Raw genomic sequence first — 27,081 nt, 5'->3', positions numbered from 1 at the left:
AGCCAAAACATATAAATATGTATGTTTTATGATACTCTATTTTATGAAGAAAAGAATCTTGGTTTAATCAGGCTTCATGTGTTTTGTTAGAAGTTGATGTGCCCATTTTAATAAAAACATTTTGGGAAAATTGATTTTCCTTTGGTATTTTGGAAACTGGTAACATTTTTAGAAGCATTAACCCAACTACCAAGGTACCTTTATACCAGTATTTGATACCTTTATACTCAGGTAGTAGATTTTTTATTTTATTTTATAACTATACTTTCAATAAGATCAGGAAATATCAAATAAGATAATTTTCATATAATAATTTTGTTTCAAATATTACTTTAAAGCTGTGTGTGTGTGTGTGTGTGTGTGTGTGTGTGTGTGATTTTTTTTGGAGGCTGTGTGGTGTATTTGAAATATTGCTCATCTAGCAGTCAGGATAGCTTGATTCTAGTTCTATCTTTACTGTTTAATAGTCACTTGACCTTTGAAAGATCTTTTCATCTGTCTGATTCTTGTGTCCTCACCTGTAAAATGGGAACTGCTACCTTGACAGGGTTATTTCTTATATTAAATAAAGACATATGAAAGCAATTTGGAAACCATAGGATTCTATAAAATGTAAAGCAATGGGTTATTGTTATACTGTTTATATAAAATTATCTAAATTGTTTCTTTAGATTTGGCAGTGACTTTTTAATATAGATTGATTATCTCACATTTAGTATCAAAGCTGAGTAAGTAAGTTGTATAGTATTCAAAATAAGACTCTTAATCATTTTGTTAGGTGAAAAAGATGTGTATTATGAATCGTTTTAAAAATTAAGTATTTGTCCAATTGAAAGCAAGTAATAGCAAAAATGTTATAATACACAGTTAAAGTGTATATTAAGTTTGATTCTTTTGAGTGACTCTCATAAATCTCAACATTGTGTTGGTACGAATTTTATTGATAAGTGATAATACTCAGAAGATAAATGTTTTAAAAGTTCATGACATTTATCAAAATTCTATGGTCTGAAAGTAACCTCTTGGTAGCAGTTTAACCATGTTAAAAATTTGCATAGAAAATAAAAATCCCATTTAGGGTGCAGCTCACTTTAATTCTGTGGGAAAATTGTAGCTAACTTAAACCTTGCCAGTGTTTGTATTGTAATGTGTTAGCATCACAAAATTAATATGAATATCTGCTTTCCTTATTTTTCTTTTGTGTTTCAAATGCTGCTTTTATTGTGTGCCAAAGTAAACCTGACACTGGTGCAGTTTTAGATGTTTTAGATACATAATCTCATGCTTCAAAGTTTTGTAGCTGTTTTCATGCAAATAATCTTGAAAGATCTTAGAATTCTAGATACTTTCTGATAGTTTTTCTATGGATTATGAGAAGGGATAGAAAGAAAGAACAATTCTTAGACTTATCTATGAAGAAAGATGACATTCATATATTACTTGTCTAGTTTCTTTCCTTATTAAATTTGTATCACATTTTTTTCTTTTTAAAACAGAGGTGTGCTCCTGCATCTATTCGCCTCATGGACAACCTGCAGTTTCAGTTTGGTAAGTAAGAAATGGTGATTTTTAAATCTGCTCATTAAGCCACAAAATTTATGAAATACCAGTTATGTGCCAGTTAGACTACTGAGTTCAGAGCTAGAGTGATGAACATCATAGTTCCTATCCTTCAGGAAGCTCTCCGTCTAATGAGAACAGAAAAGTATATAAATGAATGAATGCAGGAGCGATGGAGGTACTGCAAAAGACTACACTGGCTACCCTGGTATGTAAGTGAGGGTTGGTTGATGGCCCACTTGATTTTGCTTGAGGTTTGGGTGGAAAGACAGAAAAGGCTCCTGAAGGAGGGTGATTTTTGAGCTAAGTCTTAAAATGTGGATAGAAATTTGCCTGAGATGGTCTCTTTACCTCTCTCCTACCAAATATGTCATTAAGGTTTTACAATTTCCTAGTTTTTGCTGATGAAAAAATATGAAATTGTAAAACTTTAGTGACATATTTTAGTTCTCTGTGGTTAGAGATTAGAGTCAGAGTTGTTACAAGAGAAAGGTGGATGGGTGGAGTAGGATTTTCCAGGATAGATTTGGATTTTATCTTGTCAGCAAAGGGATTTCTTTGTAGAGGAAATAAAATAAATCATCTTTACATTTTAGAAAGCTCATTCTGCTAGCATTATGCAGGATAGACTGGAGTGATGCAAGCATGGAGGAGGAGTTGAAATGGTTCAGGAGGCAAATTTTGCGGTTCTTGATCAAGGCAGCAGCAATGGAGATAGAGAGTAAGGGATAGATTTTTCAAAGACCAGCTTGCCAACTGGATGTAGAAGGTTAAATAAAGGTATGAGTTGAGCGCAACTCCCAGATTTCTGACTTGACTGGATTGGTAGAATAACAGCCTAGAAGGGATGATGACTTATGGGGAAAAGACATTACAGTGGGTTGTTTTTAAGGTGCTATTGGAATATTTAGGTGGAGAATTCAGTAGCAGTTACCTGTGTTTCTTTTTCTCCATTTTTTGCTTAAAGTTTTAAACTTTATAACACAACTTCTCATCTTTTTTTTTTTTGAAGAGGGAGAGTGTATGACTTTATTTTATTTATTTATTTATTATCCATTGTAATTCTTTTTGTTTGTTTGTTCAAAATATCACAGATGTCCCTTTTTCTTCCCAATGACCCATTCCACCCTGTCCCACAATTTCTCATCTTTTTAATTCTAGTTTTGCTCCTATATATTTTCCATAAATTTCAGTTTAGTTGGGATTTAAGTTTATAGAACTTAAGTACCCTCAAAACAGTCCTTGAAACAGTCCATTGTGGGAATGATTACTCAATAATAAATATAAAGGCTGAGATAGGCTTTTGTTTGTTCTGTCTATGAGGAGCTTGGATTTTAATTTAGGTAAGAATGGTTATTATATAAAAACTTGCCCGGGCAGGCGTGGCTCAGCGGTTGAGCGTCGACCTAGGATCCAGGCGATCGGGGTTTGATTCCCGGTCAGGGCACATGCCCGGGTTGCGGGCTCGATCAATGACTCTCTCATCATTGATGTTTCTATCTCTCTCTCCCCCTCTCCTTTCCTCTCTCTGAAATCAATAAAGATATATTTAAATAAGAAAATAAAAAAAATAACTAAGGAAGTTGGGTACATGACATATCAAGAGTTAGTTTTAATTAAAGTCGTCTATGTCTATCACAGGCTTTTATTTTCAGTAAATTACTTTTATTATTTTTTTAAGTAAATTACGTTTAAAGTACTGTACTACTAATAAAACTTTAAGATAAATGTGTTCTATAAATAATGAAATAGTTAAATCAAATGAAAATCAGGCCTAAACATTATTTTGAAGTGATATATATCATTGAGTATATCAAAATGATTTACAGACTTCCATAAACTAAAACTTGTCAAATTTAGGGAATATTTCTTATTCATTTTTATATCTCCTGAACCTATCACATAACAGGCACTTACATGTTGACTGACTTAATCATCAAGTTATCAAAAGAGGGTAAACAGCTTGGATAGCACATAGCATAGTGCTAATATTAAGCACATTATCAATAGCACAATTTATCAAACATTTCCTCACAACTCTTCCTTAAGATGGTCTTCCTAGTTTATAAATTACTCAAAGGCTTAAAATTTCAGTCCAAGTCCATAAGTCATACATAGTAGACCAGATGTGTCTGATCCACTGTCTCAGTTACTTCTTTGAAATGTAGATGTTTATTAAATCCTTTTCAAGTATTTAACGCTGTTACAACACAAAAGTCACTAATCAAACTGTCTGGCTAGTAAATTTGGAAACTAGTTGGTTTGTTTCCCATAAAAGATAAAACACAATAGCTGGAATATATTTAGAATGTAATCAATTTGCTAGGCATCAATAATCTAAGAATAAGTAAAAGATAATATGCTCAATTAATACTAATGTTTAACCCACTTAAAAGTTAGTACCACTGTTACAGCAGTATGCTTTAAAGCTATCACATCAACTCAGTATTAGGAATATGTAACTGACTCCCACTAGTGTTAACAGAAATTGTACAGTGTGTTAAGATATACCTTTAAGGATTATTTCACATCAGAGTAGTAACATTTAGAGTCTTCATACCTTGTGTAAAGATTATGGGGATCAGCCCAGCTGGCGTGGCTTAGTGGTTGAGCATCGACCTGTCATCCAGGAGATCGAGGTTCGATTCCAGGTCAGGGCACATGCCTGGGTTTCAGGCTCGATCTCCAGGAGGGGGCCTGCAGGAGGCAGCTGATAAATCACTCTCTCATCATTGATGTTTCTATTTCTCTCTTTCTCCTTCTTCCTTCTTTTCTCTGAAATTAATAAAGATATATTTAAAAAAAAATTATGTGGATAAAAGACTTGTTTGAGGAACATATTTCAATTTCTTACAAGAACACAATATGCACACTCACATGTTTATGTTTATATATTTATTTCCAGTTGTTAAAGTAGAATGAATTCCATTTGTGACAGAAAGTGAATACTTTGATATGTTATTTCTAACTTTATACATGCTAGAAATGGTTTCTATAAAAGCACTGGTTATGCTAGAGAAGTATCTCTGACAGGTTACAATAAAAGAAAATTAAACCCCCAAACAAATCTCTTACTGTGATCAAGGAGCTCAAAAAGATTGCTAGGTTGATTTCTATTTAATCTGCCCTTCATTTTTGTTGTGTTTTGCTTTGTTCAGTTATAGCATGATATCTAACTCTTAGCCTCTGATGAAGACTTAGTGTTAGCTGGTCTTTTATGTAATGCACTTTCCAAATCAATAAAAATGTAATAAATATTACAGATTCAGATTCTCACTTAAAAAAAAAAAAAAGTAAGTGGGGAAGAAAAGACTGCGAGTAATAGTTTTTTCCTCAGAAATTTTGTTTGTTTTTCAAAAAACTAGTTTGCTGTGTGTACCTGTTTTAAAGAAGGGGCCCACACTTTACAAAATCCCAAAACCTTAAGCCCTTTTTAAAAAATAAAATTTTTATTTACAGATAACTTAAATTTACTAGAGGCTTTAAAGTTCTTTATAAAAATTCTGTATAAATGTTATGCCACATTTTTCTGAATTGGTCTCATATCACTAATGTCAGATGAATGACTCTTAAATATAACAGTCATGAGAGTTAAGAAGTTGCTACTCTGAAAACAGTGAGAAAACAGTAAAAGACTCTTACTCAATTAAGCTCAATCCGTAGGCAATGTTGTTAATTTAACAGACTCTGAGACACCATTTATGTTAGTTTGGCAATTTTAACTCTCCGGGTGTGATGAAGGAAGCAATTACTAGTTTTATGCCAAGAATTCTGGATGAATTAAGAATTAATTAAGAAACAACCTTAAATGTGGTAATGACTTCATATTTGGTTATAGTTCTGAATGGTTTCTGCATAATTAAAAAAATAAAAGTAAAACCAGTCACCATTGGTGGTCTTAATGAAATAAAAATTAATGAAGTGATTTTACTATGTATAAAGTGTACCATCGAAAGATAACCTAAACTATGTGTAGTATTAATTACATAGAGTAATTTGAGTTAAAAAAATCAAGAAGGGGTTTTGTAAACAAAAAGTTGTTTGTGACTTTTGAAAGAAGATAAATAAAAGATGTATATCTTGATCAATATGTTAGGTATAATGGGCAGATTTAGAAAAGTAAGATTATGAAAACATTCACTTTTTTTTTAGGATACTAAGTTAAAAGTAGCCTCTTGATCTTCTGAAAAACATAAAATTTGTTATTAATTTAAAATACTTTTTTCTTTTTAGGTCATGCTCTTAAACCTCAGGTTTCCTCTATTTTTACATCATTTTTGGATGGATTAAAAAAGTTTTATATTACAAAGGTAAGAATTATTATAAAATGTTAAAATTTTAAGTGCTTAGGATATTAATTGAATTTGTTTCCTGTCTTCCCCCTCACAGGTACCTTTTTGAAGTATGTTTCTCCATGTTGCTGTGTATATTTCATAATTATTATTTTTCATGTTGGATTAGATATTTTATCAAAGTAAATCAGTGATGCATTCAATTTCAGAAATTAAATTATCTTTTCAGGTTTGAAGTTTCTAAAAATAACACTGCATTAAACAGTTTCAAGCATATAACACTTTTTATAGTTTGAAGTTTTACCTTTATAGTAGATATCTTGAAGTGAAATAAGAGTATGGGTTTTTTAAAACTATTGATTGCTGACTTCTTTTTCTAAAGGTTTATACTAGCTTACACTGCTGCTGGCAATACATGTGTGCCATTTTTCTGTTGCATCCTTGCTGTTACTAGTGGGATTTTTGTTTTATATTCTAAATTTATTTAATCCAGGGGAGAATTGGTACTTTATTTTAGTAGATGTGTCTTGAAACTCCAATGAGACTGACCATTTTCCTGTATTTCCTAGATAAGATTTTTATGTGAATTAGTTGAATATGGTTATTTCTCCAGAGGTGGCAGCTTCATGTTTTTTTTCTTGATGCTTTGGTGTGTGCCCTTTAAGTAATGAAATTATGAGATGCCTTTGTCATAAATGATGTAAATAATAATTTTTTCAGCCAATGAATCCTTTTCAAATAAGGGTTTTTCTTTTTGGTAAAAGTTTCAAGTTTTTATATCCTTTTCTGTGATTATTTAATTGCTTCTAAGCTTAGAAAAGCCTTCCTTTCTCCAGATCTATGGTTAGGACCATTTTCTTCTCTCTCGCTATTTTGTTAAATGGAAATGAAAAATTTTTTAAATCTTTATTACTATTTGAATTTTTCATTTTTATGATGTAAGATAAAGATCTAAATTAATCTTTACCTCTTTCTCCACATATTGCTAACCAGTTGTGATAGCACCATTAACTAATCCCTGCTTTTCTTATATTAATTTGCCATGCACAAGACATCTTATATACTTATCCAAGAAATAAACTCCATTTTAACGTATCAAATTGTTTTTAATGAACTTTTATTCCTAAAAAAATAAATGAATTCTAATTGCCGTGTGGCATATTTTTTTGAATTTTCCTTATTATCACTGTTACCTACCTGTTTATTAGCCTAAAATATTTTAGAATCTCTTTACCATTTTAGGAAGTCCATCAAGATTTTTATTAGAATTAAGATAAACTAGTTTATTAATTTGGGCAAAAATTAACAGGTTTTATAATACTTAGTTTATGCATTCAGGAACATATTTTTTATATTTTTAAGCATGTTTTTCTAATGAAGTTATATATTTTCTTTTATGATTATTCTTAGGTGTTTTGTATTTTAATTGCATGTAAGATCTCCTTTGAAAATATTATTTAATAAGTTATTGTAGTATGTAAGGATGCTGTTAGTTTTTACTCCCCCCGACATCCTTTATTGTTTTCTATCATTTTGGTAGTTTTATTGGATTCTTTATTATAGTTATAATTCTTACGAGTTATTTTTGTGTTTATATACCAATATGTCATTGTAATTGATTCCGAGGCATACTTTGAAGTGAAGTGTTTTTTCATAGTTCCATTATATTGTGATAACCTGAATAGGTGCATCAACTGTTCTGTTTGATTGCCATGTGATTGCCATGTGAAGTTCCAAAGTTCACTTAAAAAAAATAAATAAATCATTTTTTATTTTTCAATTACAGTTGACATACATAATTATGTTAGTTTCAGCTGTATACCCCAGTGATTAGATGTTACGTATCTACGCGATCATCCCAATAAATCTTGCACCCATCTGAATTATTGACTATATTCCCTATGCTGTACATTATATCCCCATTTCTATTCTGTAACAACCAAAGTTCAATTTTTAAAGAATTGGTGTGTTTGAGCCCAGATTAAAAGGAAAAAAGGAGCAAAATGTATTTTTATTTACTATTTTATACGATAAGATTTATCTGTAATAATATTTTATTTTTTGTAGTTTAAAGGATTTGATCCAAATCAGCTAAGTGTCGCTACATTACTGTTCGAGGGGGACCGTGAGAAGGTTCTTCAACACGAAAAACAAGTATATGACATTGCTGCAAAATTTGGGTATGGCTTTCAGTTCATAATACCAAGAGGAAGTTAAGCTAAAATTCTGATATCTTCGAGCAGTTGTTAATGTTCCCTTTCTAGTATTGAATTTGTGGTAATATATGATAATCAACTTAAAATGTTGTGTTTACTTTAAAAATTTGTAGGAAGTTAAATCGGTCTGTTGCTCTTACTTGTGTAATCATATGTATGATTATATTAAATACTATATTTTTCTATTAATGCTAATTTTATAACATTTGCTGTTGTGCTAGAGTGAAATAGGAAAAAATTCATAGTCATGTTACTATTTAGTGGTAATAATATGTATATAAAAATGCTGTTAGTATGTTTTTAAAAGGAAATTGTGTTTAATCAAAAGTATTTGATGAATTACCTATACTCCACCCCCTGTCACTTACTGTTTTGTGCTGGTATAAAGAAACAGAAAACATTTCACATCTATAACCAACTGAATAATGATTGGGTGGTTTCTGTCTGTCTACTTGATGGATTATAAGATTGATCTATGGGAACTATAGTGGAAATGCCATTTATCAGGACTACATTTATTTTCCTTTCCTTTTTAAGTACATAAACTAACAATTTTCTGGATACCCGTCGTCTTTTTTATTCCAGAGCTTAAAATATATCATACACATTGTATTTAATCTGAGTTCTTTGTGAATATTTGTTTTTATTCCTGGTGTATTTTAATCTTTAGGTATTTATCAGAATTATTTTGTCAGATTTATTTAATTTGAGCCACCAACTGTCATGAACTGTCTTTTCATGTAATGCCAGTTTTGTTTTTCTCTCTTAACACCAGCCATTTACAACTCAAAAGTAAGAATGAATCATCTTTAAGATGAATCCAGGTCTTTTTACATACTGATACTGAGGCCCCAGAACTATTGATTTAATTCTAGCAGTTTGCTTATAGGAAACAAAACTTGTATCAAATTCACTCATTAAAAATAGGTTATGGAAAATGAGCTATCTATTTAAAGCAAAGGTAAAGTATTACTACTTCTTAGTTATGTTATAATTAGCTTCTTAGTATACTTTCATCCTGGCTCCCTTCCTTTCAGTGCAGAAAGATTCTGTATTGAACAACCCAGGCTGTCATTAGGCACATGACATAGGGTTCTTTTGATTTTTTTAATACTTGGAAATATCTTCGTGTGGTTTTCTAGAAGTCCTCTTTTGCCCCCAGTTCTCTCTAGGGGCTAGTTCTTTGTTCTAATCACTGAAAGATTCAGGATTAATTTTCGTTTAGGATGCCACTTTGCTAACCCTTGTTTCTCAATCATTTCTCCTTCTGCATAACTACATGGGAAGAAAGCACCACTAAATTTCATTCTGCTAAAGTTTTCATTGCTGGTTTAGCTAATGTATTTTATTTTGAATTAGGGTATTATTAATCTATTCTTTATTTTCTGGTTTTTTGAATCCTCTTTTCCTACCACCTCATTAGCTTTAAATTGATAGTTTTTAATGCAGTATTTCTAACAGTTTAAAACATTTTTATCTTAGCCATTTTTCAACTCCTTGTCTTCCACCTCAACCCAAACACTGTTAAATACCTTTGAACACATACAATCAAATAGAACATAGTAGCCAAATGTTGAATAATCATACTTTGGTTGTTTATCTATGTTGGCTAGTAGTGTACTTTAACTTCTAAGAGCTAAGCAGAATAAACATCACCTGTCAGCAATCATGACAAATTATTGACATTTTACCATACAGCTTCAGGTAATATGTTACCGTCATTTTTAAAGTATGCGCTTAAGTTGTTTAATTCAACACGAGAGTGATTAGGTTCACCAGATGGCTCTTTTATGTAAAAAGATTGTCTTTCATTCCTCTTTCATTAGTCTTCCCAGTCCTTCCTCATGAAATAGCTTTAAATTTGTTTAAGAACCTTGTTAATTGTTGTTTGAAATTTGTGGTAGGGAGCAGGAGGTGTAGGGGATGGATGTTGCTACTTTAATGTAAAACAGTTTGAATCTTATTTTTTTGGGATGGCTGCAAAAGTGTCAAGTTAGAAGCATTTAATTTCTAAGCCCTCTTGTTACTTACATATGGTATCTTAAGGTAATTCTGGCTAGAAGATAGATAGCTCTGAAAACTGAAAAAAGAAGAGAGAAAGAGAGAAGTTCCAAAAGGCTAAATTTGCAGGGAAAATGTGTGATTCAGAAAAGCAAACCCAGAATGACTTTTCTTCTCCTTTGGTTTATGAATTCGGAATGAACATCTGATTTCTTCCTGCTCTAGATAAGAAAATGCATGGTTCTGTGTGGTTTGTCACATCTGTTTCCAAAGTAGAACCAAGTCCCCTCACCCCGCCAGATATTAGAAGAGTGTCTAAAGAAAAATGGCTTGACTGGGACTGCAAAGTAGGACTTTTTCTCATGCTAATATAAGAGAGACAGTCCCTACTGTTACTTCTCACCATATACACACTTAGAAAGCGCCTTCTCAAAGATTTCCAGTGCAGATGTTCTGCATCCTTTCCTAGTCTTCACTGTCTTTCCTTTTCTTTCCTTCCAGCACTAGGCCCAGGATGAACTGTTTATGTTTCCTAGATCAGTAGTGTTTTTTTTCTCTCTTGGACTGTGTCTGACTGTTTCATATCTACCTGAGATATGGGCTCAGCTATTTTGCTCCTCACTTACACAGCAATTTTCTGACTAGCTTCCTTTTTGTTTTGGAACTTTATTTGACTGCCTACCCCAACCTCACATCCATACACATCCAACCCAGAATTCTCTTCTATTTCTTACTTTCACTGTTAGCTAGCTAGCTGACATAAGTTCTCTCATCCTCACTCATTAACATTCTAGTAATATAAACAGCCTTCTTCATTTCATCATACTCTGTCCCCTAGTAGTTGTAGACTAGAGCTGCCCTATCAGTCTTTGCTACTCCTCTGGATGACACTAATTCCAATATATCCAGCTATAACTCTAAGTCAGGAAACCTGATTTAGCCCATATCCTAGCCTAAAAGTGCCTTACAATATTTGTGTAGACCAAGGGTACATCTACATTGCGTTATTTACTTAGTATCAAATCCAAGCAAAATTTCGGGGGAAGGGGGACGATTTAACTATAGGGTGTTCATTGAAGCCATAAAGAGAAATGATTCTTCCAGAAGAGGCTCAAGTCACAGAGTCTCAAGACCCGAGCCTTGAGCAACACCATGGTTAAGGGCTCAGCATCCTGAGAATAAGGAGGTACAGTTAGGCTATTGAAAAGAGAGACATAACAGTTAATTATTAATTGTAACCCAATAAAGTCACAAGGAAAGATTTTTTTTATCTAGTTTTATTGATTTTTTATGGGTACTTTGAGAGTTTGGGATTTTATTTAGTTGACTAAGAATAGTTAAAATTTAATTTCTGCCTGATGATGGAAAGAAGCAAAAATAAAAAGTCTTTACTGAAAGTAGTGGAAATCAATAATCATTCATAGTCTTTTAAAATAAGAATGTCTTTCACAAAGCAGAACACTTAGACTGTTATATGGATTAATGCTAACTGGATCACTGAATGCAATTTCTATGGATAAAACTACTTTCTAATGGAAATGGACAGTTCATGTGTCCATAGTATTAAGACCTTACCTGTTGGACTAATACTTGTCTGTATGTTGCTTCATTAACTTTAATATTTCTGTGTATGTTTTCTATCATTTAACTCGTAAGTTCCATAAAATAAACACCATGTGTAATACTCCAAATACTATGTGCTCGAGTATTCAAGAAACGTCTTTGTATTTGGAAGATCCTAGTCAATCACTACACATTTTTATATATGAATAAAATATATTCACATGAATATATGAATCAGAATATAATAATAAAACAAGAGTATTTTAAATTTCTCAGTTTTATTGTGAAGATTATTTAGGTTTGTTTCCCATGTCTAATTTTCTTCTGACAATGTAGATAGAAGTAGTTGAGTTCATGAGTCAGTTTTATTAGTGTGGTTGATAAAAGTTGGAAGTTAATGACCAAACTGAAATATTAAATGTGCTTTCAGTGTTTTGTTATTGAAGCTTAGTCTCTTGATGGTCCTTTGCTATATTTATGATAAATGAGAGTAAAATAAAAATGAGATGCAGTGTAATATATGTTAATCTGTTAAGCATTTATCTTAAGGTGTCATATCAACTTGGTTAGTTTTATATATTTTTAATAGTTCGTTTGATATTTATTAACAGTTCTTTAATTACAGTGGATTGGCAGCTGGAGAAGATAATGGACAGAGAGGTTATTTGCTGACCTATGTCATTGCATACATTCGAGTAAGTTATATTTCCCATGTCAAATTATTTACAAACAATACTTTTTCTTACTTTGAATGAATAAAATTGTTTTTTTAAATTTTAACCAAGTGTAAGTAAGCATATCATTTTATAGGAACAAAGGATTAGCTGCAAATCTACCTCAAGTTCTCCCATAGTAAGCACTTTAGTGTAATCCTAGGTAAGATATAAATTTCAGATTGCAGTGATTTGATAGGTCCTCCTGCAGCCCACTCCCCCTTGCCATGCCTATGTGCTGGGGTGAAATTGTGATTAACAGATTTACAGATCATGAAAGGTAATAGATGATTTTAGGTCTTAGAGATAATTTTTGTTTATTAATTAAACCTTCCACATATGCTTTTGAGGAAGTTAAAGATTTTGAGTAGGTCTTTCTGTTCTTTAGAAGAATGGAGCCTTTCTCTGTCTGAAAGTTGAGCATGCTGTTCCTAGAATCAAGTTTTTATTTAGCAGCATTCCACAGTTGATCCATAATCTGTTAGTTATATAAATCTTTCTTTAACTGTCTTTAAAAGTTGATATTTAACTTGATTCCAAGTAGTTATTGATTCACTGGTGATGATTACTGTATAGAATGAAAGAAATAATTTGTGTATATTTGAGTTCTAAAATTTTTCTAATTTTAGATTTTCTATTTGTGAGAAACTTGATTGGTCATGTTAACCACAAGAGTCTTCTATATGTTGATATGAAAGTGTTCTTTTGAAAATTTATTTACTCATTTTTTCATGTATTTTGTTTTGTTTTTCTGCTTTGGCTGCAACAATTCAAGCTTTTAAATTGTTTTCTGCTATTGCTAAGGTTACTTTTTAAAAAATACAGCTTGTTATGTAATTTAAAGGGTCTTGTTTTAAAAGGTCATTTCTCAGCTATCCTATTGAGAATTTGGCTTCCCTAGATACTGAATTTTCTCATTTTTTCACTTGGAAATTATTTTGAAGGAAATATTTATATAAACTTATATAAAATTTGTTTTTACTTCTCTAAGAAAGCTTGAATTGTGTTCTCATTTAAAAAATAATTTAATCCTAGGTAAGATATGAGTGTAGTGAATTTGAAGCATGTAGGTCATCTTATAGTTTCCCCCCTTCTGCCTCCCCCACCATTCTGATAACGAAAAGTACATTTCTTGCCTGTATACTGCGCTAGAGATTGTGATGAACAGATTTACAGATTGTGAAAGGTAATAGATTATTTTAAGTCTTAAAATAATTTTTACCTCCATAGTCTGTCACTACCTCAAGATCTCCCATAATAAGCATTATGGGTATACATAAATTTTGTTTGTTAGGCATTTTCTCTGAAGATATTGGCCATTTTCTCATAATACTAAATTCATAATTCTAGAAAGTGAAATGTAACTGTAACAAGTACAGTGTAGACACAGTTTGAAATAAGTTTCTTAATTATTAAGGTTACAGTTAATGTTAAAACTTAATGAAAAGCAAGTTAGAGATTTTTAGGGAGAGGAGGGATGGAGATTATTTGTTTTATTTTATTTTTATTTTCCCAGTGCTTAATACTGTTGTCACCAAATGTATGTTTACTGAATAAATGAATGCATGAGAGAAAAACACAGATTTTAGATCAGTAATTTTAGGATTTTTTCTGTCAACCAGTGGTAGAGTTGAAGTGGTTCATTTTACTAGTAGTGAAAACTTAATGTGTATTGATTCCTCTGCCTTATAAAATTTTCTTTCTTTTCTTTATACTTCTGTGATGGCTTGTGAATTGCTCTTTTCAGTTTTGAAACTACAGAATTGTACTTTGGGTAAAGAAATTAGTATCGTAAGTTACTTATATGAACATTATATTTTCCATGGTATAAAATATATATAGTCCCAGCAGTGCTATTTCCAAATGTTCTGTTTATTCAGTCACTGCTGAGAGAGGCACTATATTTTCTAATTTGTTTTTAAAGAAAAGTTGCTTTTAAGAAAGGGAAATAGCTTCTCCTTCCTCTAGTCTCTCCTTCCTGTCTCCCTTCCCCCCCCACTTTCCTGCTTCTCTGCTCCTTCTATCCCGATGGCCTTTTTTGGGTAATTGATTAATTTGTTGATTAAGCACTAAAAACCTGTTCTGCTAGTATTCTCTGCATGCACATAGACAGTTCCTGGATAGAGACTCCATTTATTGCAGAAATATTTGAGTTCCTATCATGTGTCAGGCACCTTGCCTGGTGCCAACAGTACAGAGGAGAACAAGGCAGACAAAGTCCCTGTCCTCCTGGAGGTTATATCTCACTCTTGGGGCCACTTTCCATTGCTCTTATGAGGTGAATAATAAATATCCATGGAAATTAAGGTAGAAACATGTAATACCGACAATTACATGAAATACTAATGTTGAACATGAAATATAAACAATATTATTGATTCTTCTACATCTGTTGTAATTTCTTGGTTTTTGTGTATGTGTCTTAACAGGACTTGGGTTTGGAATACTATGTAGTAGGAGAATCTTTTGAGACTTCTGCTCCCTGGGACAGGTAAAATGGAATAAAATACCTGCTATTAAAATACACTACAAGTTGTTCAAGTAATGTCTGTGTGTGAATATGTAAACTTAAAATTTTATAAAGAAACATTGCAATATCATAAACACCTTTATTTAAATTATTATCTCCATCAGACTGTCATATTTGCAAGCCATTTTTTTGTTTTGCAGCAAATTTGTTCATGTCCCATAGAAGGAAGCTATTACTGAAGTTAATAATTTAAACAATCTTACTGAACACTAAATGTCACTGTGTGGTTTTACTTAACTTTGATTTGAATTCTTAAATGGTGAATATGCTTACATGTTCTCTAAAAAGTGCCCCCAAATTATAAAACCAGTTAATTTTTTTTTGATATATCATTTAGCTTTTGATATTTGTATGCATGCTATTATTAAGCAAGACCTTAACTTGCATTTAGTTGATATCTGAAAGATATCCAATTTAAAAAATTATGTACTGTTTTTAAATTGCATACACATATACATACGGATATTGGTTAGGGAATTAATAATAAAAACGGATTAGGAAATGTGAAGTGGTTTTATTAAAAGTGAACTTGTGTGCCCTGGCTGGTGTGGCTCAGTTGATTTGGTTGTAGCGTCGTCCTGTGCACCAGAAGGTCATGGGTTCAATTCTCAGTCAAGGCATGTACCTAGGTTGAAGGTTTGATCCCATCCATGGCTGGGGCATACAGGAGGCAAATGATCGATGAATTTCTCGTATATTGATGTTTCTCTGTCTTTCTCTCTCCATTTCTCCCTCTTTAAAAGTCAATTTTTAAAAAGGTCCTCTTAAAAGAAAAAAAAAAAAAAGTAGACTTGTGAGTTAGCTCATTTTTTGATAAAAAATTCTTAAGGAGATCTTAGTACATTTTATTCTAGGATGCCTTACATTTTACTTTTTCTTTATAAAATCAAATTATTTTAAATCTACAAATCCCCGTGAATCCATCTTTTAGTTATTACATAGCTTAACATTTTGTTCTACCCTAACCTCTTTTTTCTTCCCCCAGAAAACTTTTTACTTTTCTACATTCAGTCTTCATCTATTATGGGTTATGACTTTGGGTGCATCGATGCTCATATTGCATGCATTGTAAGATAACCAGGTTGTGTAGTATGGATCTGTTAATCACAGCTTTTGGTGATAAATTTAATTTAATTTTAAGGGGGAATAAATCTTGTAAATAAAAAGAATTAACCAACTCATTGACATTTGACACTTTTGAACAACAGGTATAGTTTGGCAGCTGTTCACAGTTGTCTCAAATATACCATTTTAGTGTTTAATACCTTTCCTTGTAGGGGAAAGTAGGTTAGTGTAGTGTTACTTCTTCAGTAGTATATATTTTCTTGTCACCAGTTATTACTAACTGATGGTTGTCATTTTGTCTTTTTATTTTCCCCACTGTGGAAGCTAGACATGCGCTACCTTTTATTTCTCTTTATCCTTTCTTTGTATATACTTATACATTTACGTAATTGACTCACTGGCGATATCTGTTTTATAGAGAAGACTACATATTTGGTTTGTTTTCATTTAAAGCAACTTCTTCAGCTGAAGTTTTAATAAATAAAATTAAGGGAAAGCAGCTACATTCCTGACACAAAATTTTGTTACCCATTTAGCACTGGTTTTTCTTTCAAGCCTTTAACTGGATAGAGACCGTGTTTAGCAGCAACCCATGGGATCAGGGTCTTCAACCCTGAATTATTAGGTCACTTGGCCTTTTTATACATAAATCTCTTAAGGGATTATTGGTCTTACTCATCTTCCTAGTTTTGCATATTCCTCAGTGGCCCTCGCATGACTGCACCTGGGTGCTCAGTGAATAGCCTGCATAGAGTTCTTTGGAGGTGCCCTAGAATAGTGTTAGAATGCAGCCTGTAAAAGTAGTGATCTAAGAGGGCCAAGTGGAGATTTAAGGATTTTGGATACACCAGCATGTGATTAAAACCAAGGGAGCAGATACAAACACAGATAGTATGGATGAAGAAAAACAGGCCTAAGAAAGAAATCCAGGGAACCTCAACATTTAAGGGATAGTCATACAAACAAGAGCAAAGGAGACTGAGGAATACTATCTGGAGGATTTGGAGGAAAACCAGTAAGGTGAGAAGCCCAGGGGAATTTTTTTCAAGATGGAAATGGTCAATGATGTTACATTTGCTAATAGATCAGGTGAGAATTTAAAAGTATACACAGTTGTGAGGGGGCAGGGCAGAGGGGGCCAATGGGGGAAAAAAGGAGACATCTGTAATACTTTCAACAATAAAGCTAAATTAAATAAATAAATAATAAAGCTACTGTAAACATTTGTATACAAGTTGTATAAACATGTTTTCATTTCTCTGAGATAAATGCCCAGGAGTGCAATTGATGTGTTATATAGTAGTTGCAGGTTTAGTTTTTTTTAAAAGAAACTGCTAAATTATTTTCCATTTGTGGAATGGAAGTGGCTATAAAAATAAAAGTACACAGTTATGTTTATCTCCTATATGATTGGTCCAAGTGGACTGTATCGACCTTTGCACAAGTTTTGTGAGAGAGTACTTTCAGAACTCCCTTCCTACAAATCATTTCTAGAGAGTTTCACATTAAGGGTTATAACCATTCAGTTTTGTTCTTTGTCCCATCTCCTTTTCCTCATTATTATTATTTGTTATTATTACTGTATAGCACTTAAATTCTATTTTTAGAGTCATGATAAAGAACTTGTTACTTTCTCCCACTGGGTGTGGCTCAGTGATTGAGTGTGGACCCAGGAACCAAGAGGTCACGCACAGCTCGATTCCTGGTCAGGGCATATGCCGAGGTTGTGGGCTCAATCCCTAGTATGGGGCGTGCCGGAGGCAGCTGATCAATGATGTTTCTCTCTCATCGGTGTTTCTATTTCTCTCTCTCTCTCTCTCTCTCCTCCTCTCCCTCTAAAAGTCAATATAAACATATGTTTTTTAAAAAGAACATGTTATTTTTATAAATTTGTAATATTTATTAACCCCTATAAATATTAAAAGATTAGTAGGTTTTATTTACATTTTAAGTATTTGTTTTATAAGTTGGATTTTCAAAATAAAAACACATTAAATTTCAATAATCTAAATGCTTTACCAGAGAGTTAAGAAAACATGCATTCTTCCCCTGTTCGGTGTGGCTCAGTTGATTGGAATGTTGTCCCGTGCACCTAAAGGTTGCTAGTTCAATTCCCAGTCAGGGCACATAGTAGGTTGCTAGTTCAATTCGCAGTCAGGGCACATAGTAGGTTTCGAGTTTGACATCTGTTGGGAGTGTGTATGGGAGAATTGATGTTTCTCTCTACCTTACCCATTCTCTAAAAAATCAGCAAACATACACTCAGGTGAGGATTAAAAAAACCATGCAGTTTTACCATTCCATAAATGAAGCATAGATAACATTGATAAATTGTGTTTGCTTGCAGCTCCCATAGAATAAAGCAGAGTTAACTTAAGAGCACTGTTTTGTTAAATTAGAATTTATAAAACTTTTAGGTACTGTATTTATAAAAATAAAATTTGACATGCTAATAAAACACTAAACTCCTTTTAATATATTTTAATCATATATTCTTCTTATTGGAAATTTAGATAACTTTAATGTTTTATAAAGCATAATTCATTTAATGTTATTTTTATCACATTGGTCAAATCAGTCTTGAGACTAGAAATAGGTCATCCTTCTAAGTTTCTTTGGTATCTTTTCTCATGATTCTAACCAGACCAAGGTTTAAAACAGAATCAGTGTCAGTACATAGCCAGGATATTTATTGGAGAATAAAATGGCTTTTATATACCTTAAGAGTTTTATTTTCCATATGAAACAAAGTATGCAGTTATAACAATGTGTTACACCTCACATTAAAACATTAATATTGTTAAATATTATTAATTGTCCCTCACCGTTTTCATTGACTTAATATCATACAGTCTAGCCTAGCTTTACACAGGGTTACATGTCCAGTAAGTCATTGTTGAGCTGGATTTTAGCTCAGTGCTTGAGAATAGGCTATGAACGTGTGGTATAACATCATGATTATTAATTAAATTATTTTAAATTAAGGAAAACTTTTAGACATGGATATAAGATTGGTATTTCTATAATCTAGAATTGAATTTTTATTAACATGTTGCTTATAGCTTTAAAGCTTTTAAAATTGTGAAATTAAATTTATTTTGAAATTGAATTTTCCTAAGTGTAGGGAACTGTCTTCCAGAGACTTGAGTATGCTCTTCTGTCTTTCCTATGGCAAAAAAAGAGAGGACTTTGCTCCCTTGAAAGTTATGAATGGAAAGCTCAATTTGAATGATAAAGCCTCTTTTTCATTTTTGAAGGAATAAATATTAAAGTTAAGAGAATTTCTGACTTGGATGCCAGATAAAGCAGCATTTATTAGAATGTTTGTAACTTATTTGAAAACTTAATATGGTATTCAATTATGTTTTCTAGGGTTGTAGATCTCTGTAGAAATGTAAAAGAAAGAATAATAAAGGAATGCAAAGAGAAGGGTGTTCAGTTTGCTCCTCTTTCTACATGCAGGTGAGTTTTTTTATTGTTCTTATACTTCTTATTCTGAAAAAACAACAATTTTTTAATTAATGGAGAAGTGTAATTGGCCAGCTGAAGAGAAGCTTGCCACCTTGTTAGGATCGTGCCACTAGCACTTACAGCAGCCCTGACCCCTTAGGTGTAGAGCACCCCTTCTGCGAGTGAGCCTTGTACCCTGTGTGGACAGCATGATGGTGAAGACCCAAACGCCTGAGCTCCTGGAATAAGAGAAGACCTTCACTGAAACTGTAAATTACATATATAGTCAGGGAACTGTAAGTTATATACACAGGCAACTTAGCTTTCTCTTCAATAGAGAAAAAGCACTTTAAACATTTTATCTATTGTTAATTAAATGAATGGGTGAGGAATTAAGAAATGAGTGGAGCAAAAGACCCAAATGAAGATTAACTCTGCTTTCCAATAAATCTTCCTGCAATAATGGAAATGTTCTGTATCTGCCCTGTCCAGTATGGTTGCCACAAGGCACATGTGGCTGTTGAGCTGATGAAATGTGGCTAGTGTGACTAGAACTGAATTTTAAATTTTATTTGATTTTAAATAATTAAAATTCAAATTTAAGACACTTGTGGCTAGTATCTTCCATTTTGGGTAGTCATGACCCATATTGGATCATGTTTAACTGAAGGTCTTGTTAACTTTATTAAATAGCAACAGCTCAGATGGAAGTTTTCTTGAGAAGGGGTGCTTTGTACTACATCTTTTTATATTAACTTTCCATGTAAACACCAGAAGATTAAATGTATTAAGATTGAATTTATGTCCGTTTTTCTCCTCATTGACCCGTTCCACCCCGCCTTCCCCCCCTCCCCAGTCCCTCACCATCCCATTGTCTGCATCCTTGGGTTGTGCATATATGCATATAAATTCTTTGGTTAATCTCTCCCCCTCCACCCACCCACACCCCTCCTTCCCTCTGACATTCGTCAGTCTGGTCCATGCTTCCAAGTCATTGAATCTGTTCTGTCCATCAGTTTATTAAGCTCTTTAGATTCCACATATAAGTGAGATCATGTGATGTTTGTCTTTCTCTGCCTGGCTTATTTCACTTAGCATGTGTAATATTTTGAATTAAAAAAAAAAGTTTTTTAAAAAGTTAATGCTATTGAAATGTCAAATAAAAACTGCAGCTTTATTTAAACAATTTTATAATTTTTTATTCATTATTATCAGATTTTTCATGCTTTAAAAAAATAGATTTTCTTCTAAAAAAAGATTGACTTGAGCATTTGAATTTTCTAATAAGTTATACAATTAATTGGAATGGAGAATAAAGAGAAGTTAGGACAGATCATGAACAGGGGAACTTTAAAGTAAATTTATTGAACATTCGGTATTATATGACTGCCTCTCTTTTTTCCGCTGTGTGTGTGTGTGTGTGTGTGTGTGTGTGTGTGGTTTTCAAGACTATAACCCCAATATTCATTCTAGAAACCAAAATCGATATAAGCATGAATAAGAGTTAGGTAATTTTGGAAATAATGTAATATCTTTATTATTAAATGCACCAGATGCTGGGCTCGGAAACAACAGTTATACTTGAGCACAACAGCATTTTTCTATACCTGACCCTTGTTTTTCTGATTTCCTTGGAATCACTTACTCTCAGCCTGGGAAGGCAGACCTGTGCCTGTTCCAACCCAAGGGCCTGTACTTGTCCTGCCTGCCAGTTGTATCACCATGACAACTTCCTGCTTAGTTTTTAATTTCTTTGTTTTGTAACATTACATATGTCTGAAGAGTGAAAGTACTGTTCCACTGTTTATTAGTAATTTAATCTCTTTGAGCTCTAAATTTATCATTAGTAAAGTAGCGGTAATATCATCTGCCTGATGGGACTATTGTACAAATGAAATGAGAAAGCATATGAAGATTTAATGTAAATACCAAGATTGAAGTAGACAATTCATACTAGTATTAGGGAGGAAAGTTTGGATATTTCGGTTTTCTTCCCAAAGACAAATCCTCATAAAGGCATCCAATTGTTAAGCCCTCTTGATATTTTGACATAGCATGATAATTTGTGTATATTTGCTTGCAAGACTAGAAATACTTCTATACTCTTTAAATTGCTATCTCTTCTGTGATTTTTTTCTTCTTTTCTCTTCTTTTTTCTTTTACATCTCTCATCTTGTACTTCCCTACTGCCATATTTTGTTTCTTGGTTCTACTTATTGCTCTCATTGAAACAGACGTCTTTTAGAATTTGATAAATTGTGCATCTGCTGGGTAAAAGAGTAAAATCCTAACATGAGATGAGGGGAACATTAATGTTCATGTAAATCGGGATCCTTTGATATAGTCTTTTCTGCTTCTGGTGAGAAAGAGGATTTGAAGAGCATTTCAGGAAGTACCAAATCAAGTCAGTATTAACATGCAGAACATGTATATTCAGGGTAGAGTCAAAGAAGTGAAAGCTAAAAATGTGGATTTAGAGCTTATTCGCTGGGCATTTGTTATATCTGAAGAAAGGGAAATAGGGGGCCTTGTTATGTACAAGGGTTATAATAGCAAAGCTATTGATGGCTTAGTGACTGATCTTGGAGAGAACCTTTCCAAATAGGAGTGTAAAAATGTACTTTTTAAAAAATTTAGAGGCATCTTTAAAACAAATTTTTTTCTTAAAGTCCTTAAAGTCTACCAAAAAAAAATGTTTTGTGTTTATTTATATTATCTACCCAAATTGATACATCAAGTCCTCACTTAATGTCAATAGGTTCTGTGACTTTAAGCAAAATGAAGTGTAATAAAACTAATTTTACCATAGGCTAATAATATAAAAAAGAGTTAAGTTCCTGCTGCATCTCATCAGACATCTCATCAACCTTATAACAATATTGAATGAAACAATGTTATTGAGCACCTGCTGTACTTAATTCTTCTCATGACAATCTGGTCTGTCAGGCCTGTTGTTATTATACTGAAAACAAACCAGGCCTAATAATCCAAAAATCATTTGTTACCAGTGAAATTTGAAACACTTAAAATAATAGAATCTATTCTTGTGTAGTTAAGAAGTTTTTATTCTTTTGTTTTGTCCAGTGGCAACGTAACAGATTTTATCTCCCCTTTCTCCTTCTGCCCCACCTCCCTATTCAGCGTCCCTGGAGACTTCTCCCTTTCCATTATGAAAATATTGTGATAAACCACTGCTTATTGAAAGTGATTGGGAAATAAAATATACTGCCTTAGGACATCTTCTATAACAACACTTAAGTCTTGGTTCTTCAGAAGGTACTCACAAGACCTAAGGATCTTCATTATGTATTGTAGATAGGTAGAATTGGTATAGTTAGACTGAATTGGCCATATGTCATTAATTAAGTAGCTGGTTTTATAGAAATAATTTTCTCAAAAGTTTAAATGCTCAACTTCTGTGATCATCTTATAAAACCAAAGTTTAGAATGTGCAAAGTCTAATTATTTGAATGGTTTTGATAAATAAGAGTTTTAAATATAGTTTTGTAAACTCATACTTGATTAAACCAACATTTAACAAGAATTTGATTTTAGTTTAGTTTGACTTTAACTGCTCAATAGTTTCTGTTGAATGTAAATGTGTGAGATATATTTTTTAAACTAGTTTTCTAAAAAGTTATTTCAAAATTAATTTAAAATAATTATAGATATCATTGAAATTAAAGATCCCAAGGTAAATAATTTAGCTGTAGGGTGCATTTATTGAGTTTATTTCATTTCTGTTTGTTAAAAGGTATTTTGTCTACTGGAATAGAAATTCCAACCCTAAATTTTCTGAAGAAGTTCTATGGAAAAGAATTCCTAGCAAGGGAATCTGACACAAGTAAAATACTCCAAAAAGTGTAGAGCACAAGCTCTTTTAGAAATTTAAAGAATAGTAGAATAACTGGCAACCACATTATCACTTATCAAGATGATTTTGGAATCGGTTAGTGTTTAACTTGTCTTAAGTGATAGAATTGATCTATTAAAAGGTGTTAGATCTGAGTCATTATCTGAAATGGACCCAAATGGTAGTTTTCTAAAAGATGTTTTCATGATTTCTACTTTGCCTTTCTTTGAGATACTGATCAATCAAGCTCTGTTGTGATTTTAGAAGCTTCTTTATCTACTGAAAACTGAACTGTGTAATATTGATTCTGGATTTGTTGGAAGGTGGCAATACTCTATTAATATTTAGTTATTTTTTCTATTTATTGATGATAACTATTCATAAGAATAGTGATGTATATTACTAATTTCTATAAACTCATTTCAGTCTCGTACCCTTGAAGTTTATTTAAATTTGAAATGATAATGCTGTCATAGTTAAAATGGTTCTCTAGTTTTTCTTAAACTTTGTAAATCTGGTACTTAAAATGTAAACATTCAAGGGATCTTTTTTATGGGTGCGAATTAACACTAGAAAAAACACAGCTGGCAAATTGATAGTACCATTGTTAAACAGTTCATTTCTTCTGTTCTGAGGCACCTAACATTTGGCCTAAAAGGCCATTAAAATTTTAGATTAGATTCTATTTGTATTGTGTAGTAAAAAGAGTATTTCCTCTGTATTTGCTCCTTCTGTTGAATTAAATTCTTTGTGGGAACCTCTGTAAATTGCATTCAGAGATTTAACTATGATTACGTTAGCTCCCTTTTAAATGATTCACCTAATTGCATTTTGAAAGCCCAAATATATATAGTTATATGATTTAACGATCTAACATTCTAGGTATCGTTTGTAAACACCCGTGTAACATGTACTCATATGGGGCCCAGAGATGCTATTTTAAGGCCATGTCAGTGCATTTGATATGATCATTCACTTTGCTTTCAAAGTCCCTACAAATTATCAATGTGAACTCAGTGAAGATGTATTTTACCTAGTCTGATCATTTTTGGTATTTGTACATTTCTCTTGTTTCCCAGTTTTAAGGTCTTGTATTTATTTCTGTTAATTTTGAGGAAGTTTAGAAGACTTACGGTAGATTACCAAGTTCCAGGTAGTTTTGGGCTGTTTTTAGCTACAATATACTTCATAAAATAAAATAAAAATCCCTTCTGAGAAGGTGGGGCTTTTGTTTATTTCAGACCAATTGGAGAAACATTTACATTGTTTTTAAATTTTTAAACTTTTGGGGGCTACTAATCCAGATTTACCAAATAAAGTTGTAAAAATAGTACAAATAGTTTCTGTATAGCCTTCATCCAAGCCCATCTTTGTTCCTTTTATGGAGTGGGAGGCTGGGTAGAGAATGAGATTATGACTTAAGCAAATCATTCAGATGATCTTTTAAGTTTTCAGACATTAAATCTGATTTCATTTAATTTAAAGCGTTGTGGGGATTTTGTCTGTTTGTTTTTTAGGGTGACGCAGACTTACGATGCAGGTGCATGTATCTACTTCTACTTTGCCTTTAACTACAGGGGAATAAGTGACCCACTGACTGTGTTTGACCAAACCGAGGTAATTTTGCGTACGTGAATATAGCTCTTACATTCTTTTATTAATTTTGGTAAACTTTACCATCAATTTATGAATTTTAGTTTGACTCTCTTTAATCACTTGTGGCTTACTTGATTGATATCCCATAGAAATGAGAAGCATGTTTGTTGCACTAGGTTGTATACTGAATTGAGTCTGAAATTAATATTCTCTACATATATTACAATTAATGTTCTAAAATTAATATTCTTTAGCTTGTGATTTTTTTTGGTTGTTACTTATAGTACATAATACCAGATGAAATTAAATAACAAAGGACTATAGAAATCCTTGATATCACTTTGTCAGCCCACTCATCTCCAGATGGTGGCTGCTGTTGAGGTCAGCAGCCCTAATGCTCTTGGTCTGTGTTGCTGTAATATCCTTACTCTAGGTTTATAATTTATTTGTTTGCTAGAGCTGTATGTAGGTCATTGAGGTTCATTTGCTAGCAGTTTTACTACATTTCTTAAATGGCTTTAAGCTTCTAATTTTTATAAAACGTTCTGTTTGATGGTCAATATTCCTTGTTACAAGTACGCCTAGAGTTGAAGAAATGGACTAGAATACAAAGGAACTGGAAGAAACAGACTAGAGTACAAAGGAACTGGAAAGACACTGAGATTTTTTAAAACCTCAGGTATCCTAATGTCTCAATTCCATCAGGTGCCTACCAAAAATAGTACCACAAGATCATTTTCAGTGGACACTTTTAGACCTAAGTCATAGATAAGATTTGGTTATCTCTCACCTATGCCTCTCCCTCCAATCTAACTTTTTAATAGCTTTTTTGAAATAAAATTGAAATACAGTAAAGTGTACAGTTTGATGCATTTTGATGTATATGTACACCAGTGAAATCATCCCGATCAAAATCATGAACATATCCATCACCCTCAAAAGGTTAAATACTTTCCCATCATCTTAACTTTTCAGCGTTTTTGTGTTGCTCTCTGGCTGCCCAAAGCCCCTTCCCTGTAGTACTACAAGAGTGAAATTATTTCTTCTTTCCCAGTCCCAACTGCCATTCTTTAAGTGCTACTGGTTTCAAGTAGTTATTGCTTTATTTAAAATAATTTGTTAGAGGATATAATCTCTTAGAGCAGGGGCCATATTTATGATTCATTTGAAAAATGCTAAGTGATGAGGGTTCTTATAAATTACTTTGCAATGAGACATAGGCTATCTGTCCCACATTCCTGACAATTTGTACAACCTGAGTAATTCTGAGAGGCTCAAGGCCTTGTAGATATTTCCCCTCATTGCTCTGCCATACTGATGAATTTGATGTAATTTCAGTTTCTGTTACCCTTTTTTAACCCTGTGCTTCAGCAATCAATTCTTTATTTGGGTTTTGGTGTTTCGTTTGTCTTTCTCACCTTGGTGCTCTGTGAGGAGCCTAGTCAGGGCAAGTGTGCTAGGATAAAAGGAGATGGGGGTTTCGAGCTTAAGTACCCATAGGAATGACAGGTAATTTGCCCCTTGGGGCTTTTATGGTTGATTCCTAATAGCTTTGTAAGTAATCTGGAGTCTCATGCCCACTGTATGATACTAGGTTGATAATTTAACCACTGAAGCTTCATTTTCTTTATCTGTGAAATACGAGTAATAGTAATTATTCCATAAGACTGTTGTAAAAACAAACGAGTTATTGCAGGTAAATTGCTTAGTGCTTTTCTGGACACACAATAAGCAGTCAGTAAATGTTAGTTACTAATGTTTATTGGTACAGTGAGATGTTTACTTCAGAGTAGGACCTCGCTTTGTCTTTACAAAACTTTTTTCACTATTAACAATCTAGTACTGCTAAATTGATTATTTTGCCTTTTTTTTCTTTTCTAGAATCTAGAAGTGACAATTATAGATATTTTGACTATTCACTGGAAAAAACTACAAAGCTAGGCTATATATTTTAGTTGCTTTTTAAATGCAGTTAACCTAAGAGAAAGGAAAATTAGGCTTCTAGTTTATTATTTAACTCAGGAAGTATGTGTCTCCTTTGGGAGTTGGATCTTAACCCTCACTTCAAAGTGAAATCTATTTGTTGTATTGTTTCCAAATATAGGCAGCTGCTAGAGAAGAAATCCTCGCTAATGGAGGGAGTCTGTCACATCACCACGGAGGTATTCTTTTTTAATATCACTAATGTAAATTTATGATATTTCTAATGTAAAAAATGTTTGATTTGATAAAATGCTGGGAA

The 27,081-nt window shown here is 32.6% G+C and overlaps 1 protein-coding gene across 2 annotated transcripts in view; it reads left to right on the top strand.

The window, feature by feature from the left end:
• AGPS (alkylglycerone phosphate synthase) overlaps positions 1 to 27,081 on the top strand; it is a 116,207-nt gene that overhangs the window by 69,887 nt on the left and 19,239 nt on the right. For both annotated transcript variants that reach the window (XM_081143240.1, XM_081143241.1), the window contains 8 exons: positions 1,497 to 1,548; positions 5,794 to 5,870; positions 7,920 to 8,032; positions 12,258 to 12,327; positions 14,775 to 14,836; positions 19,313 to 19,402; positions 24,761 to 24,860; positions 26,944 to 27,001. In XM_081143240.1, the coding sequence (XP_080999366.1) occupies positions 1,497 to 1,548; positions 5,794 to 5,870; positions 7,920 to 8,032; positions 12,258 to 12,327; positions 14,775 to 14,836; positions 19,313 to 19,402; positions 24,761 to 24,860; positions 26,944 to 27,001 (622 nt within the window). The remainder of the gene's footprint in view (positions 1 to 1,496; positions 1,549 to 5,793; positions 5,871 to 7,919; positions 8,033 to 12,257; positions 12,328 to 14,774; positions 14,837 to 19,312; positions 19,403 to 24,760; positions 24,861 to 26,943; positions 27,002 to 27,081) is intronic.

This window comes from Miniopterus schreibersii (assembly GCF_964146895.1).
Source record: "Miniopterus schreibersii genome assembly, chromosome: 7".
NCBI classification, from domain to species: domain Eukaryota; kingdom Metazoa; phylum Chordata; class Mammalia; order Chiroptera; family Miniopteridae; genus Miniopterus; species Miniopterus schreibersii.
The sequence above is the reverse complement of the archived record's forward strand: the minus strand, read 5'-3'. Positions and strand labels throughout refer to the sequence as shown.